The following is a 23,696-nucleotide window of genomic DNA, read 5'->3' on the forward strand; positions in this document are numbered from 1 at the left end:
AAATTTAAATGATATAAATTTGCAATAAGCTGAAGGCCTGCTCTACTTAGAAACGGTAGTGATCAGAAACAAGGTAAATCTCAGTGACGGTAGAAATGTTTTCTGTGTGTTACTAAAATGTTTATGAATAGTCAATGGCTGAAGACTGGACTTGGGCTGATGTCCCTGAGCTGGGAAAATGCCAGGCTGTACCAACATACAGGGGTCTTCACGGCCATAACATGCGATGAAGCAAAAACAAGACAGCTTTGCTTAACATTGTCCTTGTTGGAGCAGCTAAGCATATTGCTCTTATCAGATGTCCACCCCTGACTGTGGTCTTCTTAATGTCCTGTGGCCGGAGCAGGAAATGCGCATAAAATAACTCTGCTGAGTGACAAAGCTCGGTGATGGCCTCGCTCCCTATTGTGCCGTTCTTTCAGCCCCATTCGAACACCATTTTACTTAAAAGTGCAACTGAAACAAAAATTGTCATTACTCTACTGGGTAAATGGCAGATATTTTACTCAGAATGAATCCCAAGAGCCTGTCACGTCAAAGTAAACAAGTGTCAGTGTGTGTCGTCACTGATGGATTTTGAGTGTTTAAGCAAAAATGAGGATTGTGGAAACCTTGTATTCTCTGCTCTGAGCTTGACAGCTTCCCAGCATGTAAGGCTTTTCTGGTTATACCAGGGATGATATTAACACGTGTGCATTTGGATATTGTGTAATGAAATGTGTCAGTATTTGGAAGAGCTGCCTAACTCAGTGAGCCAGTATTTTTCCCAAATGATTACCGTTTGATGCTACAGTGTCATGCACGGGTTAAAAAGAACCCGTGGGAAGACATTTTACCGTAACCGAATATGAAATGCTGACTGGTATGGTTCCATCTAAGGAAGCACCGCAGTGAGTTTTGGAGGCTGCCTGTGAGGCTGTGCACAGCCATCAGCTGACGCTGTGAGTTGTCGCCCCTTTTCAGGTGGCATCTGCATAAGGCTGGCTTTTCTTCATATCTTTACACAAAACCACTTTTGTCCCAGATTTGATGTAGAACTATGAGAATCCAACTGCCTTCTATTAAGATATTTAAGAGATTTGCAATGATGTAGAAACAGTGCCGCTATTCTCCTTGTATTTCATGCTTTTGATAAAATGTTATTTATTTTAACATGTATCAGGGTTATTTTAAATTAACTTAATACATAAATATTTTAATGAATTTGCTGTTGTCATTTCTAATGTGGTAAATATTGTTCACTGTAAGCCATCTACACACGAGCAGTCTGGCATCTCCTACAGTTTTTAAGAATGTCAGGTGATGCTGAGAACAAAGAGACTAAGAACAATTTATCCAGCCTGAGTCCCTAATGCTGCAGACGAGGAGACAGAGCGGGCCAGGGCCTGGCCTGCGTCCCGGGGTTCAGGGTCCCTCTTGTAAGTGACTCCACGGAGGAACACTACTTGCGTAAACACGCCCCACGCCTTTCTGCAGTTTGCCTTGTTCAAAGCATGTTTACCAGTCGGGTTCCTGCCACTGAACTGGTACCCCTTCCTTGTGAGTTCCGTCCTGTCCCCTTGCCAGAAGCTGGAAGAACGGACTACAGTGGCCATGCATCACTTTGAAAACCCTTGAGGGCTCAAAGACAGTAGACCTTTACGTATATCAAGGTCTGTGTCCCACTTCAAAACGTAAGCCAAGTTTGTATCTTCAGCATCAGGACACTTACTATGTTAGTGATTGTTTGAATTAAATTCTGCAGGAGGGGAAAGGACTTGCCTCGAGCCCCGAATATTATAGCTAAGTGGGAAAAACACTTGAAAGGAAAATTTATAAATAGGGAGTAACAAATAACATACAAGTCCAGAGAAAAACGTTTATTAACAAAAGCAACAAGTGGAAATAAAAATAAGGCAAATGAGGAAGTTATGTTTTCCTTTGTAATGATGAGTGAAAAATGCTGGTGTTAGCTGGGGGCAAAGATGTTGGGACCACTCGCTGTACCCACGTGTCGTCTGTGGTTAAAACCCACGAGTGGGATCAGCGTTTGTCCAGAGCATCACCGTTCGTGGCCACGCCTGGAAATGCGCCATGAGTCACTGGCTCAGTGGAGGGAAAACCGAGATGCTCAGGGATGCCTGCTGAAGTACACGTGACCTGGAAAAAGGAAAATGAAAAAAAAGTCTAACGTCCAGTAATTAGAAAATTATTAAAGTATCACATGTCATGGAAAGAAAGAATGTAAAAGTAGTAAACTAACTATAAAGACAAAAACCCAGAACTGTCAAAATGACCTAAGTAAAGTGCATATACACAGGAACAGACTAAATGCCAATAATTTCACAATAGACACTCTAAAGTTGGGCTGCTATGGAAAATTTTCTTTAAAAATTGGTAGCTTATTCTGGGTGTAAATAAAACGAACATATATGGCAACATGAAATGGTGGCAGTGACATCTATTCCTGAGAATTAAATGCAGTTTGTAAAGAGGAAGTCAGACTTGTCCAGTAATTTTCACTCTTAAACAGTCCTTTTACTTATCAATACAGGCGCCTGTTTAAAGTTTCTGTTATAGCTGAGTTAGCCTCACGCAGTTTTTGAAGCGTGTTCCTTAAACACCTATTTTAACGTTTAGTTCAACAGGTCCCGACCATCACAAAACAGTCAAAAGTGCAAGTGGCCTTCCCCTTCGACGAGTATTTCCAAATTGAATGTGAAGCTAAAGGGAACCCAGAACCAGCGTGAGTGCTCCTTCAGCTAAATACCTGTTTATGTGTGAAAAACCCTTTTCTGTTTTTTTCCTCTGACCATAGTAAGCTTGTTGGACTATAAATCTGCGTCAGGTGAGGATTTTCAAATGAATGATAGCTGTGTCTAAAAAGTAAAGTTTGTTATCTTACATATGTGCTTCTGCCAGTTGAAATGATGGTTACCGTAAAAAAAAAATTGTCTTCAGTTAAACACTTCACAGGGGCTTTGGCGTTGTGGGGATTTCCACAGCTGCTGCCTTACAGGTGGACAGGGAGCGAGACACCTCTGTGCTCCGTAGTGAAAGGCAGCATTTATTAAGCCAAAGCTACACATTTATAAGCGGTATTCTATCCATATTAATTAGGGCATGACTTTAAATGTGACATATATGTTGTTCAGTGAATAGGTTGTTATTGATATTTTTTAAGTTGTCACAGAAATATTTAGTCATCCCGATGGCAGGATGCTGCCTGCATGGTATATTACTAGCTATATTTTATATGAATTAAATAATTGTTGCTCTAGGGCATTGTAATCCGTGCTGAAGCTATTGCAAAGTCCCTTCTATGTTGTAGAGGGTAGTTGGAGTGAGGGCTGAGAAGCCGTGGGGGGAATTCGAGATTTTAAACTTCTTGGTAATTTAAAATGGGCAGCAAAGCCTACACACTTTTATTGATTGCTTGATTATTTTATGTCCATTACATAGATACATTTTTAATGAAAACCGATTATTTGAAATTTCATTGTGACTAACATTATTTTGCCTGATAATTTGATATTTAAAAATCTTCCATTGTAAATCATTAACATGTAAAATTATCGTTATTTCTATATTTTACCAAATAGAGTAGATTCAGTTAGGTAAAAATAGACAGAATTATATGAACTAAAGAAGAGTTTAGTCAGTCAATGTGAATATGAATCAAGCGACATTATGATATATATTAATATTATGTAACTGATTTATTATTTCAAAAGATAATCCCATACATTCATCTGAGATAATTAATGATCAAATGTATTTATTCACTGTTGAGTTTAATTATGAAATACTAGCATTTTAACTAAATTCAGAAATAAGAATAGAATATCTGCTATTAATACTATTGCTCATTTTTCTAGAGCCATGTCCAATATAATTATGTAAGAAAAGAAAATAAATACTACAAATATTGAGAAAATATGATTAAGAATTTGATTATTGTATAATTTGATATTCTACCTGAAAACCCAAGAAAGTTCACTGGACAAAAATAAAGTTTTATAATATGAAGAGTTGCATTAAGTGGTCAATTAGAAATAAATATTTTCAAAGCCTAATTAGATTCCTGTGCAAAACAATTAGAAAATAATTAGAAAACATCACAATAGTAAAAGGAACAAAGTCCAGCCATCTCAACAGCCAGTGGCAGCAAGATCAACAAAAACAATATCAAAAACATGAACAACAGGCTTACTGACAGTGACAGTGACAGTAACAACAAGAATTATGTAGGATCTAACTGGTGGATGTCTATGAAATTCTTCCTAGGATCTTAAAAGATTTGAAGGAGTGAAGAGATATAACATATCGCCAAGTGGAAATGTTTAATTCTGTATACATGAAGTAATCTCAGTCAGTATATTGGAATTTAAGCTAGATTCCATCTGTTCTTTTGGAGGTAAAACCAGCAAAGCATAAAAGAGAGACACAGAGAGAGAAGTAGCAGGCGTTGTGGACGAGAAGGCAGGGCGCTTCTCACAAGCGTGTGTCCCATGGGAGTGTGTTGAAAGAAAAAGCAGACAGGTTACTGTGAGCTATGGGGTCCTGAGGTGTAGCCACATCTCCACAGGCAATTCATAGCTGAAATGCTAAATAAAGTCAAACGGGAGGTCCCTTCGCTGGGTAAAGGCTTCTTACAGCCTTGTCCATAGCACTGGCTTGTTACATACAGGGCCGGGACTTGAACTGTATGTTTTTTTGTGTGATACAATTCTGCAGCATTTATGAAAAACTACAAAAATCCATGTATGTTATTGGTCTTTCAATCTCACTCCTGAGGAATTAGCCTAAAGAATTATTTGAATCTAAAGAACAATTTGAACAAGTACCAAAAATAAATAGAGGTGGGTTATCCCAATATTGCTCCTAGGAGGAAAAAGTGGAAATAGTAAAGTCACTAAATCATAACCATACGACAGAATATAATGTCTTTGCTGTCATTACTCGCATTGTGATAACTGGAAAAACTCAACTGGTGAAATTATGTAGGAATTTGGCCTCAAATATGTGGCATTTACTGTAGTCTCCACAATATTAGTAAAAATTGTGCATTACCTTTCTAGTTGGAAAAATTAAAAACTAAAAGAACAGAACAAGCTGCGTGTGGCCGTGTCTTGGTCAGCTCAGGCTGCTGTAACAGAAGTGCCACACAAGGCAGCGTTAGCAACACGGATGCGTTCCTCACGGTCTGGAGGGCAGGAAATCCAAGTTCAAGGTGCGGGCAGGTTGGCGTCTGGCTAGGCAGCTTCCTGCTTCATAGGCAGCCTTCTCCCTGTGTCCTGGCATGGTGGACGGGACCAGGGGGTTCTCTGGAGTCCCTTTTATAAGGACATTCATTTCATTCATGAGACTCCCATCTCATGACCTCATCCGCTCCCAAAGGCCCCACCTTCTCCCACCATCATAGTGGGGATTAAGCTTCAACAAATTGAGGGGCGGCCATAACCATCCAGTCCACAGCAGTTCATAAGGCTGCTCAGATTCTTCCGACCATTATCGTCTTCTGTTCTATTCCAGTAAACGTATTTTTCACCATAAAATGCCTTGTTTTGCCCTTTCTCTACGTTTGTTTATAAATACGTTAAGAGATGTTATGATTTGTCAGGATGACTAAGTTGGGTGTCCTCTCACAGATTCACGTGGACGAAGGATGACAAGCCCTTTGACCTCTCTGACCCTCGGATCATTGTCTCCAACGACTCCGGGACCTTCAAGATCCCCAACGAGGGGCACGTAGCTCACTTCCAAGGGAAATACCGCTGCTTTGCTTCGAATAAACTGGGGGTCGCCATGTCAGAAGAAATTGAATTCATAGTTCCAAGTAAGTATGACAACGGAGATTACATTTTACAGAGGTTTTCGTCAAGTGTTAAGTAGGTGCTGTACTGGGCACTGATGAAGTAACACATTATTAATTTGATCACTTTACACATGCCTTATATTTTGCTTATGAGGGAAGCTCTCGTCCAGGTCTTGTTACTTAGAAGTGGGTGACCTTGAAGCAACATAATTTTTCTGTGTTTTAGTAACCTTTTATCCAACATGGGAAAAATAGCTTGCGCTTCACCGCACAGGATGAGAACTACATTAAATACCTTATTACAAAGGCTCGGCTAAGTTATGCTGTGGTAACGAGTACCCCCAAGCCCATGTTAACACAAGGCTATTCCTCAACTGTGCCGTTTGCTGTGGGTCTGGCCGCTTCTCAGGGCAACTGCTTCCCACGCAGCCTCTTAGGGAGTCAGGCTGGTGGAGATGCCATCACCCTGTGGCTGTATCATGTATTACCTGTGCCACCTTGGGCAGAGTCTGGGGCAGAGAGCATGAAAATCTTCCAAGGAGCAGTTACACGGACTACTTCTCGCAGTTTGTTAGGTGGTGCAAAGCCAATCACAGAGCAACGCCTAACTTCACATGAGTGTCTGTTAGCAGAGGAGCAGCAGTAATTGGTCTATATTAGTAATGTCTTCCATAAACAATAAGCATGGAAACTGCAAACTACTCTACTGCTAAGGGTGTTATTTATCGACAGTTGTCCCCAAGAGCAAGGGCCTCCATCATCGCCGTTTGTGGAGTCTGTGCATGGGATCTCTGATGACCCAACTCCACATTTGGTCATTTGCTTTCCCTCATCTCATAATCATTTCTAGGTATCTAACATCTCATGATTCTAACCAAAGACTTGACGGAATAAATTCTGTGTATAAAACTGTCATTAGCTTCTACTTGGCAATTTCTCCCTGCGGAGTTCTAGACACTGGAGTGACAAAGAAAATTGTAGGGCCGGCCGAGTGGTGTGATGGTTAAGAACTGGCTTGGGATGCCAGAGGGCCCCAGTTCGGATCCCACATATGAGGGCCAGTGACACTGCCCTCCACAGCTAAGATGCTGAACAACAGCTCGACCTGGAGCTGGGCTGCCGTGAGTCGCTGGCGATGGCATAGGCTGCAGCCCCTGTGGCAGTGGGTTGCCATGGGCTACCGTGTGTAGCCAGCAGCCAGCGTGAGCGGCCAGCAGTCAGCAGCCGCAGTGAGCGGCCGTCCAAAAGCCAGTGACTGATCTGCCTCGCCTGGGAAGAGCGCAATGATGGTGTCAACTTGGGCCAGTGAAACAATATCCTCCACAACTAGACTGAAGAACAAAAAACGACAGCAACTTGTCTGTTCCCATCCCCAATTCCCCAATAAAAATCTTAAAAAAAATAAATAAATAAAATAAAATTGTAGGCCTCTAGGATGTGGGGGAAGAAGGTATACACACTTCTGAAAAACAAATAATGAAAAGTATTATATGTGCACCTTATTCCAAAAGTTGGGACAAGCGACTGGATTTAAATTGTTCTAAAGTCCTTATATTACTGTCGAAGAGAGAATATAGATCAAATTTAGACAATACAAGGAAAGTATGCATTAAAATTTATAGAATAATTACACTAAAATATTGAAAAAAACATGAATGATTATCAAATTGGGTGATGTGAGAAAGAGGAAGAAAAAGTAAGAAAGAAAAAAAAGAAAAAGAGATAAGCAGAAAGAAAAAATAGAAATAAATCTAAATATGTATCACTAATTGAAGATGAAAGCAAATAGACTAAATGCTCCAAGTTAATAAAAATGCTATAAACTATTTATAACATAGCACATCTAAATCATAAGGATATAGAATTGTTAAAACTAAAAGGGTGGAAGTGATATTCCAGCTGAATGCTATTCAAACGAAAGTAGGTGTGGCTATATTAATGTCACTCACAATAGACTGTATTTTTAAAAGGCTTCCTGGAGATTAATTCAGTAGGCATACATAATATTAAAATGTGTGAAATAAAAATAGAACTACATGAAGAAATAGACAAAAATGACATTTTAACACATTTCTTTCAATATTTGGTAGCTCAAGCAGAGAAAACAGCAGTCAGCACATAGAAGATTTAAAGGACAAGCTCCAGCTAGTGACCATGTGGGGACATTGTACCTAAAGCTGCAGGATGCTTTTTTCCAATATTTGATGATATAATAGCTATGGAGAAAATATGACCATATGCAATTAAGTTTGAAATCAATAATAATAATAATAATAAACTAGGAAAGCCTTCTGTCTTTGAAAATGAATAAACATATTTCTAAGAAACTCATAGGTCAAATAAGAAACGGCGAAGGGAAATAGAATATGTTTTGAAGTGACAATAGTACAAATTCTAGGAGGGAATTCAAGATGGCGGATAAGCAAAAAAAAAAAAAAGAAATTCAACAAAACATGCTTGAAGCAGCTAATGCTTTATGTAGAGATGTTTTTATCTTAAGAACTTCCATTAGAAAATAAGAAAGGGTGACAACTAATGATGTCAGCTTATTAGGTAACATAATTTTTAGGTGAAAATGAAAGAGCTAACCTAAGGTAGCAGATAAACTCAAAGAAAGTGGAGTGAAGGGAGAAAACAGTATAGATGCAGAGAATACGTCCAACAAAGAAGTGTGAAAACTTTACAGTTGAAAAGCATTTTAAAAATATCTACACAAATGGAAAAAATACTGTTTTCATGGAAGGAAGGACTCCGTAAAGCTAAAAATGTCAATTCTTCATGAATTGATATCAGGATAACTGAATAAAAATCCCTGTAGGTTGTTTATGTCTGTCTTTCTGTTTGTGGATTGTGAACAGCTAATGGACAAGTACATTTGTGGAGTAATGGACAAAATTTGGTAGAGTCTCTTGAAGAATAACCACAGATCAGGGGTACGTGGCCTTGTCAGACAGCTGCAGCCGTTCAGCCAGCCTGGCTGTGTGCAGGCCGGTGGGTCAGCACAGAGCCCAGAACAGACCCTCATACACCTGAAAACCGTGCAAAGGGCGAGCGTGCACTTCCTTCCCTCCTTCCTTTTTTAACTAAATGGTTTGGAACGACTGAGTATCCACTTACGGAAACATCTCTTTGGAGTCCTGGCTCACCTCATGTAAAAGATTCCATCCAGGTAGAGACTTAACTGTAAAGGGAAAAATATTTTCTAAAAGTAGAAAAAACTTTGGGCAATGTGAATGACCTGAGGGTGGGGAAGATCTCTTTAAACACGACGTGTTAAAGCTCCGTGATGGAGAGCATTAAAGACACATCTGACTACATTTGACCTTTAGATCCCTTCATAGAAAGACTCCAGGAAGAAAAGATAAGCCACAGCCAGAAAAAGCGTATTGCCGATGAATATAACTAAATATAGCGTTATGTATTTATGAATAATTTAACCAACCCCCAAGAAAAACAAATGAAGCGGCAGAAAAACCTAAACACACCCCAGACTGGAATAGCTAATAAAATATGAAAATTTGTTCAACATCATTAGAATTGAGAATTCGATCAGTTGTAACACACATGATACAAGCATTCGATCCCACATCACAGCTTCAGGCGGGAGCGTGCGGCTGCCAGGACCACGGACATGCTGTTGGGGCACCTCGTGGTCTGCGGGAGGCATGGCCGCCACCGCCTTAGATGAAGACACTCCCTGTGACCAGCAATTCCATGTTCTCATCCACGTGCCTGTGCCCTGGCCCATGTGCACCAGGAATGTGTGTGGGAAACACATCCTGGCGAAGACGCAAGTCCCCATCCCCAGTAGAATGAATCGATAAATTGTGGTACATTTTCACTAAAAATACTGCTCGGCAGTGAAAACGCTGAACCCTGGGGACATTAACAAAAGCAAATCTTGTAAGAATACATACTGTATTATTTTATAACTTTAAAAATATGTGAAAAGAAAATTTCATTTAGCAGAATAATTCTGTGGTCAAATTGTAATGAAAAACAAGAGGTTGATACAAAGACAATTCAGGAGAGTAATTACCTCTGACAGAATGGCGGGGAAAGGTCACGGCGATAGTGTGCCTTTTGTGTAAAGGCTGGTGGGCAAAAGAGTGTTCGTGTGTTTCTTTATATTTTTTATGTCACTTCATAAATGACCTTTTTTGTGTATGTAAAGTGAATAAGTATGTAGCATGCTGATTTGTGTGAATTAGATGTACCAGGTTATTAAGTAAGATATCGTTGCATTGTAATGGACGAAGCAGTGACATATAAACTTGGAAAAGGCCTTGGGACTGTGGGGTTAAAATGACATTCAATAGGAAATGTTAATGAATTCAGAAAGTATTACCGTGAACACTGCGGTTGAGAATCATAAAACTAGATCAATCGATCCATCTATCTACCCATCCATCTACCCATCTATCAGCCAATATCTACCTATCTGAAATAAGTCAACTGAAATAAGGTGTGTGGGAGAGATGGATTATTAAAACTCTGGTGTAGAAGACAAGGCGTTGGGGTGATCCTGAACCTGGATTCTAGTGGTTGCTATGGAGACACCAAGGAAAAGGCAGCAGCTAGGCCTATTTCAGAGAAGGAAATGACACATTTTAGTGTACGATTCCGCAGTGAAAGGATTTTTAAAAATATTTTCATCACGATCTCAGCAGACCGAGTGAAGACATGAGCAATGCCAGGGTGGTTCTGGGTGGAACGGCTGGTCTCGTAGTTAGCGAGGAGAGCTGGGTCTGTGCTGTGTCGTGGGTAATTGCCCCATTTTTCTGCTGCTGAAAAGAGGGGAAAATCAATTAGGTTTCTTATGCATCATTTCCAGTCTCTCCTGAGACTACTTCCTCCCTGAGCAGCTTCCTCTGATCCTTTGACGCATATGTTGAATGGGGCCATGAGCACGATTCCTACGAATTTATAAATCAGAGGCCATTTAAAGCTTTCTGCAGCCTTTATCAATTGAGTCGTCTCTTAAACTGTAGAGATTTGATTCTTTTTTTATAGTGTTAGAAACTTTGTGATTCTGTTGTAAGGCAGACTCGAGTTCAGGAATTAGGCAGACAGCAACACCAGAATTTTGGGGCCAAATCAGGAGTCTTTATTGCAAGCTGGCGACTACGAGGGGGCTAATCTCCAAAGACCTCACAGCCCCAAAGGGAAGTTAAGCAGGGTTTATAAAGGCAAACACCACAAAGGTACATTGAGGCAGAAAATTCTATTGAGTTAAACAGAAACTGTCCACAAGCCCAAAAGAGGAAGTCCCAGAACAGTGATGTATGTTGAAACTGCACGTCCGCATAACTGAGTCCTTCAGACCCCAGCCCATCTATTACTGAGCTGGGGTCTCTGTCAGGACAACTGTCCAGTCCGAGCAAAGCGGTATGACAGAAGCTAAAACAGCAGGGTTATGTTAATACCCAGCTATATTGATGGATTGATTATTATGGTGTAAGTATACAATTACTAAGAGAATATTTGAGCTACTGCTGCGTACATTCCATTGCAGTTGCTGGGCAGAGGTTAAAACAGGAATGGGAACTGCTGGGCTTGGGGCCTTTAGCTGGGCTTGCTAGGGGTCTTACAGCTGGGCTCCTTACTTTAATTCCAGTTTTAAAATTTGTATCGTTCACCTTTCAAGTTTTTATTACCACCTAAGTCCCAATAGGCGCCCAGCAGCTGAAGGTTCCCTGCAAACAGAAGCCGTTACACACACGTTCCGTTTTCTGCTTTCAGCAGCATCGCCGCTGAGTTCGATAAGGGAAAATAAAGGGAAAAAACAACCAAACAAACACAATGTCCTGTTTTTGGACGTGGGGAAAATCACTTCACTAAGTGAGTTTTTCAAGATGTAGCATGGAGAGGGAGCCAGTGAATGATTCAGCAAGTCTCTATCAGCCCTGCTCGAGGGCCAGCCACTTCTCTAGTTATTTAAGACACATCAGTGGACAAAACAAGGGCTGACCTCACGAAATGTACACCCTGCGGATGTGGCGAGGGTCCTGGCGAGTCAGTGATGAGCTGGGTTTTGCCTTCATTCTGACAGCCGTCAGTGGAGCTGAAATGATGCTATAAATACCCCGCCTACCCTGTTCAGCCCTCGCGGCCATCAGAGAACAGGCCGGCTGTCTCCACGTAGCATCCTAGGCCGTCTCAGCTCATACTGGGTTTCCTTCCTGTGACTTTTAAACAATTTTTGAGGTGTCATTTACATATCATCAATTTTTCCTGTTTTATGTGCACAATCAGGGGTTATTTTCATAAAATTCTGCAGTTCCTCCTTCGTCAAAACCCAGCATTAGCACATTTCCATCATCCCGAAAGAGTCCTGTACCCACCAATTGGCACGCACCCTCCCACCATGGGCCCACGCCCGTCCTGCCTCAGCCCCCGGGCAGCCACCAGCCTGCCCTCTGCCCCTGTGGATTTCCGTTCTGAACGGTCCATGCAATACGAATCATGCAGTATGTGACCTTTTCCATGTAGTTCGTAACTTAGCATGCTCCGACGGCCCAGTCATGTAGTGACACGTATTGGTGACTCATCGGAGCGTTGGTCACCAGTTGTCCCTTTCTGCAGCTGAATAACACCCCGTGGTTTGGATGGGCCACATTTTGTTTATCCACTCACCAGTCGATGTCTGTTTGGATTGTGTCCAACTTTTGGCTGTTACAAACAGTGCTGTTAGAAATGTCCCTGTGTAAATTATCTGGGCTTTTAAAGCGTTTAGTTGTTTACTGTTTGGGAGTGTTTTGATCCTTGTGTCTATTAACTGGGATGCGTAAACATGAGAAGGGTGTCGTGCCGTCCTGTTCCTCCTCCTGCGTTGCCTTATAGGGGCCCCATGAATGTATATTATCAGTGATTGATTGAGTGATTGATTTATTGGTTCATAGGCTGAAGAATAAAAGAATGAATAAAATAATAATGCAAAGAAATGGCAGGCTTAGGGAGGAAGTCCTCTATGTGACGGCTTTAATGGAAACAGATGAGCATTTCCAGTGTGCTGGGTTTCTGATCTGTGTTGCTTCCTCAGGACAATGTCCCGACCACATAGCTTGGTTACTGACACTGTGGTTTGGGGGGGGTGCAAAGCAAGGTGCTGTTGCGCATGCACATCCTTCTGCTCGCCTGTGCAGCCAACCAGAGAAGGCCAGTTTGGCCAGGTCAGTGCGGCTTTGGTTTTAAAGGTGCGATTGAGGCCGATGATGTTGCTCTCGTCCATCGAGGACGTGAATGAGGAGAATGAAATGGGTGGACCGAGCGTCGTTCCTTCTTGGGAACTCGGTCACGTAGCCTGAAAGGCAGTGTCTGCTCCGTCGTCCTGAGTGGGTCAGTGGGGCGCTCCACAGGAAGTGGGGATCAATTAAATCTCTCCACAGCGGAGCCTGCAGGGGGGCGACCCGGCCTGGGAGGTCAGCAGCCTGCACTCAGGAGAGCGCCACCAGACGCAGACACGGCCCCGGCCAGGCCGGGCCTGGGAGCAGCGGCAGCAGAGCCGAGGCAGCTGCCTGGCGCGGGAAGGCTGCCCGTCCCGGAGGGCGGGGACAGTGCATTAAACAAGCCGAGGGCGCCGCGGGGAGCCCTGTGCCTCCCTCGGCCCCCCCTGCCCTCCTGAGAAAGGGAACTCGGGCATCTGCGCGCCGGTCCAGACGGTGGGGGCTGTGGCCGCAGGGGAGCCAGGAGCGACGCCTGGATGGCCCCTGTCCCCGCGTCCACCGCGGCTGCACGTGTGGCCGCCACCACGCAGAGCGCGGGGTCGCAGGGGTCGCAGCGGCCAGCGCGGAGCGGTGGCGAAGGCCAGACATGATTTGGATTTATTTATATGAAATGGTTTACTTAAACTTTGACACAAATCAATGAATTAAGAACGAGTGAAGACCCCGGAGCGCGTTAAGTGGCAGGTTCAGGTCGCATAGTAAGTGACAAAGCTGGGGTTCAGCCCCAGGCCGCTGGCTTCAGAGGGCCCGGGCATGACCGGTGGCACCCGGCGTTCCCTCGTCCTTCAGGGAACAGGTGTCCAGGTGCGGCAGGAGCACGGTGCTTCTGTGTGGAGAACGCCCTGCGGTGGGTGTCAGACTCCGCAGAGGTGGGGGGACACGTGGAGACTTGGCTGTGTCTCCCGAGGGCCGGGGAAGGTCACCCGGGAGGTCCAGGGCCTGGTCGTGGGTCAGCGCCAGGCCCTTCTTCACTGACGCCGTTGCTCCGCACGGTCAGGATTTGGTTAAGCCGCCCTGATGCCACGTCGTGAGCCCCCTTTGCTGTGTGTGCAGCACGTCGGCGTGGGGGGACTGTACCGCTTAGGGTTTATGACGTCCTGCCCTTGAGAAACTTCTGGTGACACTTCTGAGGGTCCCAGAGAGATGAAGCCAGAGGATTCTGGAAAGCCAGGCAGAAGTCAGGCGGGCACAGGAAGGTGAGCCATCGCCTGACGCAGCACGGCCAGGGAGCGTCACTGCCCGGGTGGAGCCCAGGGCACTTAGCCTGTCGTACACCCTGCAGACATAAGATGGTTTTTCACAAGTCTTCTACATTTCAGGACAGAGGTGTTATTTTTTCATTGCATTAGGTAGAGACGAGTGATGATGTGTTTCAGACGTCACTGTCAGCACCTCAGGTGGAGAGCCTGGAAGTCCTGTGTTTTCAGGTTTGCGGTGCGTCGGGCGCTCCAAGGAGGCTCGTCGCTGTCATAGTAAGCGGCTACCTGATCTCTAGGAAAGTTATTTCACGCTGGCTCCTGGCCGGGCTATCAGGAACCTGCCCCCTTGGCCTTCTTACTAGAAATGTGTCTGCTACATTGGATAATAAATGTGGAGGACAGAACGGAGATGCGTCCGTGTAGGCTTGGCTTCTGGTGCAGGTGACCGGAGGGACATTCCATACAAAGGAAACTGACTTCATCGGACTTGTTTCTGGGATTCCCAAACACTCTGAAGTCCTGCGCAGGTAGGCGCTGTGTACAGTGTCCCTGTGCACAGAGCCAGTCCATGGTCAAGTCCAGTCTCGCTGAAACGTGATTCAGTGGTGCTGGTCTGGGTGTCGATGGTGCCCATTGGAACGAAGCTGGCAAGCCAAGGCGGTGCGGTTGCCTGGCAGAAAAGAGAAATGATGGTTTACACTTCACTTGATGAGGTGCCACGTGTGACCTGACTCACAGCGCTGATGCTCGTCACGAGAGAGACACAGTTAGCAGACGTCATCGGCGGGAGTTATTTTAAACGGAGTCGTGTCTTTATTTTGATTAAGGTGCCTGCTGTTGAGTTGTAGTAATTAAATTTCATGTTTATCTGTGGAAGTTAAATGTTTTCTTTCTAGTATGGCGTCAGACTCACTAAACAGTTTCAAAGTCAAAGAAATAGACCTAAAAAACACCTGACAAGTCCTTTATACATCTATTCTTAGACCTGAAATTATTACATATATAAATATAAATATTCTGTTTCCAGATACTAATTTCATCTTTGGCTAAAAGCTGTCCCAAAGATTTATGGCATGTGAGCAAGGGTTTGTTAGGGTTAGACATTTTATTTTATTATCATTGCCTTGGAAGCCAATTGAATTACATATTTACATTTTCCGAAGTGGAATTGTATCATCTCGATTTAATTAATCACTGGCAGGACTGTCTGCTGGAATCATTAGATTTTTCCGAATGTTTGTATGGGGCAGCTCTCCAGTTAGGGCTTGTGCACCTTATCCGTTAGCTGCTTCACAGCAGGTCGCCGCCGGGACTGTGTACGCGCGTGGGCACTGTACAGCGTGCTTGTTAGAGTCAGGGTTACGTGCCCCTCGCGTTTTCGAGCCTGTGTTTCCCCCCTCTGTTGCCCCTTGCTTCTGAGTAGAAACAGACCCAATAACTGCCCAGTGACACTGGTGGCATCAGTACCAGTGAGCCCCAGGCTTCAGGTGTAGCAAGTTACACTAAACACAGGATTGAATTGGGAGCTGCAGGCACAGGGTTTGTAAGTTACTGCATGTCACTAGCATGAGGTCTACTTTCTGCAAGTGACTCGTGTGACATTGACTCTGTCACAGCTAAGGCTTCACCAAGTAGGTGGCACTCATATGTATCTACAAGATCTTAACATAGCGAATACACCAGACATGCCTTCCTGCCTTTGGATGGAAGCTGTGGGCACCTGGAGCCAAACGTGATTCCAAGGTGGCTGCATTTCAGCTGCGTTGGCAGACTTGCCAGGAGGACCCTGCTAGAATGACCTGGCCGAGAGGGAGGGAACCCACTGAGGACGGTACGTGACCGAAGCCTGTCTTCCAAACTGGCAAAGGCACTGTAAGCCTGAAAGGACCTTGACTTTAGACTAAAAGCAATTCATTGAAGCAGTTGGTGCATCAGTGAGAGGAGTGCCATCAGACCCCTCAGTTGGTGTGCGGGTGTGGGGCGAGGTCACAAGTGTTAATACCTAGGAAATGCACGAAGCTTCCCAAGGAGAAAACTGGCGATAAAGGAGTATGTCTTCAGACTTCTGAGAATAATGGCAATTTTTTGTAAACTGCAATCTAAGACTGAAACACAGAGCTGGGAACCGCATAATGAGTTCCATCAGCCATTTACGTTGTAGTGCTCCTGGGTCCTTGTCTTCCGTAAGTAGCTCTGGTAATGCGAATTCTCTTAACAGAGTTGAAAACCAATGCAATGTTCAGAGAGGACACATTTTGAATATTCTTAAAGCTATTTTATAAATACTTCCTTAGGAATATCAAGCATTGGTGTTGGATTTCAAATTCTGCACAGTCATGACTTTTATTCCCATTTTAACTGCCTTGCTTTCTAGGAAATCAGTTCCAACATGGGGGGAAAAGTCAGTACATTGAAATATTGCAAAGTCTCCTTTCCTACATCAATTTCGTGTCACTTTACGTTTCATTTGCTAGGAGCGACCCCAGGCTGTGTGGCTCTCTGTGACTCATGTGGTCATGTTTGGCTTGGCATTGCACCCATACCGTTTTCCCGTGTAGGACTTGAACTTTTTATTTAGTTTGGTTTTGCTCTCAATGGAATATTTACCAGTCACATTCAAAAGCTTCACAATAAAGTGAGAGAGAGAGAGAATACGTACCCACCTAAAAAGCAGCCACAGTGTTCAGAGAAAAGGATGCCGCATCTGCCAAACCTTTGAGTGAGCGAGTCCTGCAACCCAGACCTCGCAGCTCTGTATGGGGAAATCTGCACGAGCATAATATCGCTTTATCGATGTCACCGCAAAAATATTTGGTGTCTAGCTAGAACATGCACAACTATTTTTAAACCTCAGGTTCCTAGTATTTTCCTCTGCAGGGGCGATATGAGAACCAAGGTTTGGGATCTTGAATTTATTAAAAATTCTCTAATTTTAAAAAAAAAGATCAATGCATTAAGATATTACTTGTGACATTAAAAGTTAATTTTGAAATAATGTCTTAAAATGATTTCTTATACCAGATGTTCCAAAATTCCCAAAAGAAAAAATCGAGCCCCTGGAAGTGGAGGAGGGAGACCCCATCGTCCTCCCTTGCAACCCCCCCACAGGCCTTCCACCTTTACACATTTACTGGATGAATATCGGTAAGTACGCTCTGTTTTGATTTCAAGCGTCATGTCAGGTAACCTAATGGAACCAAAGATGAAAAATAATATGAGGTTATCGATGTGGAATCCAATAGATTTTTAAAACTATACCCACCCGTGTCTGCTCCAAGTTTTAAATATACACTTAAGGGTGTACATGAAAACACTAGAAAACCAATTAAGAGATAACTATATCTTAATTTTGTCACACGTGAAAAGAGCGGAGGCCATTGATAGCATAACGCACGTCTGTGAAGAAAATGTTTCCTGAGTTCCAAACCGCTTACTTCGCTTTGGGATAGTGTCCGCATCACAGTGCAGTGTGGTGTGTGTCTGTGTCACTAGCGTTAGATTCTGTTTGGTAACGTGGCACCCACTGCATACAGTGACGCACAGAGAAGTTGGTATTAACATGTTTCATTTGCCAAAACGTTCACTAGCTCTTGAGCTGAAACCCAGCTTGTTGTCAAGTCCACTCTGGCGTGAGCCTTAGCAGTGCTCCCTAAGTGTGCCCCCCGATGGCCCCCGGAGGACAACGGGAACCTTAGTTTAGGACAGTGCTTGGAAGACAGCAAAGGGAGTCAGTTACTCTTGCCAGCAGCCAAGCACTCTGGACTCATCACCCTACAGCTTTCCAGGCTGCATCCGGGAAAGAGAGACTAATACCTCAGAGACAATATTTGGGGAGCTCTGTTTATAAGAAATAGCCTAAGAAAGTGGAAGTTCTAAGTAGGCCATTATCTGAATTGGGCCAGTTTTCCGAGAAGCCAGTGCAGAGTGCAGAGTGGCGCGGAGGCTGGAGGCCCAGGGCAGCCGGAGGGCGCGGAGCTGTCACCACCGGGGACGTCTTCCGGGCGGTGGTGAGAACCGTGCTCCCAGGGGTTCGCCGTGGTCTTTGGTTTCTCACCTTTGGCCCACTCACTGCTCCTATAGCAAGACCAGACTTGAGAGGCCTCGGAAGAAGGGACATGAAAAATGAAATAAAGTGATGTAAAAGGGAAGCTGTGAAAGGGAGATGAGACACAGTCGGGGCCAGTTGCCTATTTTCACGGCGCGGGTTTTCTTTCCAGAGTTAGAGCACATCGAACAGGACGAGCGAGTGTACATGAGCCAAGAAGGAGACCTGTACTTCGCCAACGTGGAAGAGAGAGACAGTCGCAGCGACTATTGCTGCTTCGCCGCCTTCCCGAGGCTGCGGACCATCGTGCAGAAGATGCCCATGAAGCTGACGGTCAACAGCTGTAAGTCCAGAGGAGGTGCAGTCCCGTCTGAGGGCTGAACAAATGCAGTCTTGTCTCTCATTTCATGGGGCCAGAGCCGGCGGAAGCTGGGATGATATTTTCCACCCTTGTGTAGTTCAACTCCAGCGCCCTCCCCCAGAGGAGAGATGTCTGCCGCTGCCGATCGCAGGCATCTGCCCATCACAGCCTGCGTACTCACAGGTCACATGAGTCGAGTGCATTTCATTTGAAGTCTGCAGATCTGGCCATTTTCAGTGGGCGAAATGCACAACGATATTCCAGGGTTTCCCAAGCCAGCCTCAGGCTTCCATTCACCGGGGTCCTCGAGAAGCCAGCAGGCTGGAAATGGGGGAGAAAAATCACAGTCAAAAATAAAAAGAAGCAATAGCACAGTTTGTATCCCATCAAGCTTTGTTGTCTTTTCCCAAAAGACAAAACTATTTGAATTGCTTCTCTCCCCACTCGATTCTGCAGGGGCCAGGCCGGGTTCCCAAGCGGGGAACCGTCAGGGGGAGAAAGGACCCTGAGATTCAAGGGCAGACATGACCGGCTCTGGCAGAGGTGAACGTGGCATTACCGTCCCACTGTCCAAGCTGGCATGTGGTGTTGCCATTGTGCGTGTGCCACCTGAGCCAGGTCCACTCCAGCCTCGCTGGCACCTCCATGGGGCTGTGATTCCTCCGTCTCCAATTGGACCCATCTGTGCTAGTTCAAGTTTAAGTAGTTTTCGCCCGCATCCCCAGAGACGGTGTTCTAGTGAAGCACAGTTATGCCTCTTTTTGTAATTTTTCTGAGAAGACTGTGGCTTTTCATTCTTTAATGGTATCAGCATCTATCATTTCTTTGTGAGTTTTTTCCTTCCATTTGTTTATTTCAGTAAAGCATGCTAATGACTCGAGTTCATCCACAGACATTGATTTCAAGGGTAAGTTGATCACATGTAGAGCGTTGGCATTTGTTTTCATTTTTAGTAGCTCATTGCCATCTCAAAACTTGAATTTTTCTTTTAACACCTTTGTAAGTTTATTAAAATACTAATATTCCTGTCACGGAAAATTCCTTAGCCTAGAGGACTGTATTACCCCTTCCCCCCTAAATATATGCAAAGTAGTGATTTTTATAAATGCATAACTATTTAAATGTAGCTATAGATTTATATATAATACAACTAACATATTCAAACACACACAAACATATAACTGTATATTTTAAATGAAGTAATTATTTTGGGTCTCCCAAAATGTCTCTCATTGTCCATAGACATTTTGGATGATAGTTGTGACATGCAGAAAGGGGAAAAAAATGGTTGCGTGTCAACAGAAGCAGAGAAAACATTGGGTTTAAGAAAGTTAAAAGGTCAGTTTTCTTGCAAGACTTCTCAGAACACTTAAAAAAGAAGTGTCCATTGTAACTCTCTGAGAAAGAATACAGTTTAGAGCATTTTCCAAACTCATTGTCTAGAAAATAGTTTCTATTTTTTCCACGGAACGTCTGGCACAGCTGGTGTTCTATGGACAAGACTTGAATACATACACCTGAGGTGTGTGTACAGTAAGCTCATTGTCCATAACGAGAAAAACCATTTACGTGAGTGCAGCACGTCTTCTTTGTCGTGTGGACCAGCGGCCTCGCTTCCACGTGTAATTCACTGGCAGCGTCAGCAAGGCCGAGTGGGGCCCCGCTCAGCACCCCCAGGGTGCAGGCAGGCCAATGAAGTACCTAACATTGTTTTCTTTGATGTCAGTAACGCAAACACAAGTGTTGTCTTTATAGCACTCAATAAAAATAATCATTTAAAATTTAATTATATTTATGTAATATATTAATATTATTTACATGTACCATATTGATATAATATGGGATGTTAATTATATCACATAATTATAGTTTAATTAGATTATACATACAGTAGTACCTGGTCACCGATTCCTTCTCGATCAGCGCGCTCCTGGAAAGCAGCCAGCCTGCCATCCCTTTACTGACAGCCGGGCGTCAGCTCTCTCTGTCCACATCAGGTCACACCACCTTGACACCGAGTGGGAGAGAATGCCTTTTAGCATCTGGACATTAGCAGTTGCGCTGACAGGGGGGCGTCCTTATTCTCCGCTGTCTCTGAGACGGGCCGTGTGGCGCTGACGGGTCTCTCCGACGGACACCGTTCCCTCTGAGCCTGGGAGCCTGGGACCCAGAGCACCATCCCCTCAACAGTCTGATACGGTCACTTCCCAAAGCAGGGCCTGTGCGTGCAGGGCCCAGGAAGCTGTGTTGTGACAGGGACCCTGTCCGGTACTTAGGAGCCTTAAAGGAGAGACAGACGCACACACAGCCCCAGGCAGGACGGGCTAGGGCTAAGGCAGAGAACGTAAAACCCTACACTGTCAGTTACCTGAAGCCCTTTCATCAGGAAACACATTCTCTTGGACCGTGTTTGCCCTTCTGAATTTGAAGATTTGGTAATCGAAAGCTTCATAAACCTTGGCACTACACCTTTTAACACGTGTGAGAGACAGCCCATGCTGCATGGGTAAGAGTAGAGTCTATTTAAATGGAAATACATTCAAATATGTGAAATGTGTCTGTGTGTCTCTCTGTATGTAAATATATGCATAGGTCCCTGCCTTTAAGATGTCTTAAGACAGATTTAGTACCACAAGCCTTTAAGCCTCTTAGATTGTGGAAAAACATGAGATTTTTCTTTTCCGTTTAGCAAACTCGATCAAGCAGAGAAAACCCCGGCTGCTGCTGCCTCCTGTGGACAGAGGGCCCGAGTCCTCGGTCACCATCCTCAGAGGGGACACCCTGCTGCTCGAGTGCTTTGCGGAAGGCATGTGAGTACTTCCCTCCGGCTCGGAGAGAACGGGCGGTCAGTTAGCGCCTGCACACTCGCTTGTCAGTGATTTCCTTAAAAAAGATCCCGTTACTTCTTTTCAGGAGGAAGTAATTAGCACTTGACGGTACAGATTTCAGGCGGCGGCTGAGATGGATTTATAATTAGATCGCTCTGTCAGTTTGTGATAGTGTGAATGGAGGTGACAATGACAACATCCTCCTTAGCTCAGTCAGTCGGGGTGCCATCCTTGAGCACAGGCTGGAAGCAGTCCGCCCGCTCCTCCTGGCACCGTGTCCCCGCGTCTCTGCTGTAATATCTCGTCCCACACCTGCTTGTCCTGCTGCGAGTTCCACTCCCTTCTCAGGCCCCAAGGAGCCTGTTTATCTGTCATTCCACCCTGCTGCCCGTCACATGCAAGGGCGTCATGCCACACGGTGTCAAAAGCCTAAGGAGCCTCCGCTTGGTGACGTCCTGATCGGTGCATTTGCTGAGTAACTGTCGGCAGTCCGTCTGATTGAATGGTTGGTCCTGCAGGGCTGCCTTAACCGACCCCCATCTCTCCGTGCTTTCCGCCACAGCCCAGCCCTCCCTGGCAAATACCGTGGGGAGCGCACCCCACACCCCTGTGCCCGACTTCATACAATCAGTCTGGAAGCTCAGGGCTCCCACCAGCTGGGCGCCTGCTTAGTGGACCAGGATGCGACATTTTAAAAGTCGTGTTCATTCATAATTGAGCATATATTCAGAACGAGTGGCTTTAAATTGGATTATGAGGAGAAGGAGCAGATTTTAATGGCTTTCCCACCCCTCAGCTTTGTCAATTTCTCTTTCCATCCAGCAAAAACACCCAGAGTGCTTATATGTCGTAAATGTTCAAGGGTGCCGACGTACGTTAGCTCAGCGTGCCGCAACCATGACCTGACCTCGGGAACCGTGTCTGTTTCCCATGACAAGTGGGAGCCGCAGGTTCCGGCAGACTCAGGACAGCAGCCCCGGTGGGCTTCCCCGTGTGCGTTGGCAGTGGCGGAAGCCACATTCTTTCAGGACTCGCCACTGTTCTCGTTGACTTTTTGGGCAGGGCGAACGTTTCAGTAATTCTTGTTTCTTAACTCGCACAAATACCACAATTTGCCTCTAGGGCTGGCTGGCAGCTGCGTGGGTTGTCTTCAAAATAATAGAAAAGTTCTCATGTGCTTTAGAAACTGTAACGTCATGAAGCAATGTATAAAAAGAGTGGACATGAACACATGTCGTCCTCGGACACGAGACTCCTGCATTGTCAGCAGAGGTGTCACCTGAACTGGTCCTCAGTCTGGGTCTGCATGGGGACCCCTGTCTCCCCTGGTCCTCTTTCAGATGAAGGGGACACCCTGTAACATCTTTAGAGTACTTTAATTTTTTTTCTCAGAAGTTTTTAAACCACAAACCTGCAGTAACAAAAATAATTATACTGAGACACTGTCCCTTTCACACCGTGTCAGGAGGTGCCTTGCACGTTACATGCATTAGCTCATCTTGTCCTCGCACATGTCATGGCAGGACTGTCCCCATGGGCGGGTTACGGGCGGGGATCCCAGACACTTGAAGTCACTTCAAGCTCAGAGCGCTGTGGAGCTGGAATCCCCTCCTTCTGTCTCCAGAACCCTCAGCTACCTCAAAATTTAACTTACGCTGGCATATTTCAAACAGAGGAATCGTTCTGTTCATGTAGGGGTGAGGGGCGAAGGTTGGCATTGTCTCTGAACCTGAAGAATATTCCAGTCAGAGGTGAGTAACAGTGAAACCGCTGACATGTTTTATTGAAACAGGAAAACTTTCCCAGGAAAATCGGGGTCCAGGAGTTTACCTTCTAGAGATTCCGTGAGGAGGGCGGACATTGCAAGTACTAAAAATGGCGTGGTGCCTCTCAAGCAAGAGGGAAGGCTCGCCCCCCAAAGCAGTGAGTGGGACACGCACACCCAGGGCCACTCACACCCACACTCACACACACTCACACACCCACACACACACTCTCACACCCACACTCACACCCACACTCACACCCACACCCACTCACATACTCACACCCACTCCCACACCCCCACACACACAACCACACACCCATACACACACTCACACCCACACTCACACCCACATTCACACCCACTCACACCCACACCCACATCTGTGCGCAGTTCCTTGGGACCAAAGGGACAGGGCAGCTTCCTCCACTGCCTGTTGGGCCTGTGTTCTCTGTTTTGTAAATTCATGAGTTGA

At 45.0% G+C, this 23,696-nt stretch overlaps 1 protein-coding gene across 1 annotated transcript in view; it reads left to right on the plus strand.

The window, feature by feature from the left end:
- CHL1 (cell adhesion molecule L1 like) overlaps positions 1-23,696 on the plus strand; it is a 154,719-nt gene that overhangs the window by 78,125 nt on the left and 52,898 nt on the right. The window contains exons 4-9 of the mRNA XM_019655509.1: positions 2,620-2,725; positions 5,631-5,818; positions 17,244-17,366; positions 18,440-18,610; positions 19,488-19,535; positions 21,318-21,438. Of these exons, the coding sequence (XP_019511054.1) occupies positions 2,620-2,725; positions 5,631-5,818; positions 17,244-17,366; positions 18,440-18,610; positions 19,488-19,535; positions 21,318-21,438 (757 nt within the window). The remainder of the gene's footprint in view (positions 1-2,619; positions 2,726-5,630; positions 5,819-17,243; positions 17,367-18,439; positions 18,611-19,487; positions 19,536-21,317; positions 21,439-23,696) is intronic.

The sequence above is a fragment of the Hipposideros armiger genome, unplaced genomic scaffold (assembly GCF_001890085.2).
Source record: "Hipposideros armiger isolate ML-2016 unplaced genomic scaffold, ASM189008v1 scaffold_241, whole genome shotgun sequence".
NCBI lineage: Eukaryota > Metazoa > Chordata > Mammalia > Chiroptera > Hipposideridae > Hipposideros > Hipposideros armiger.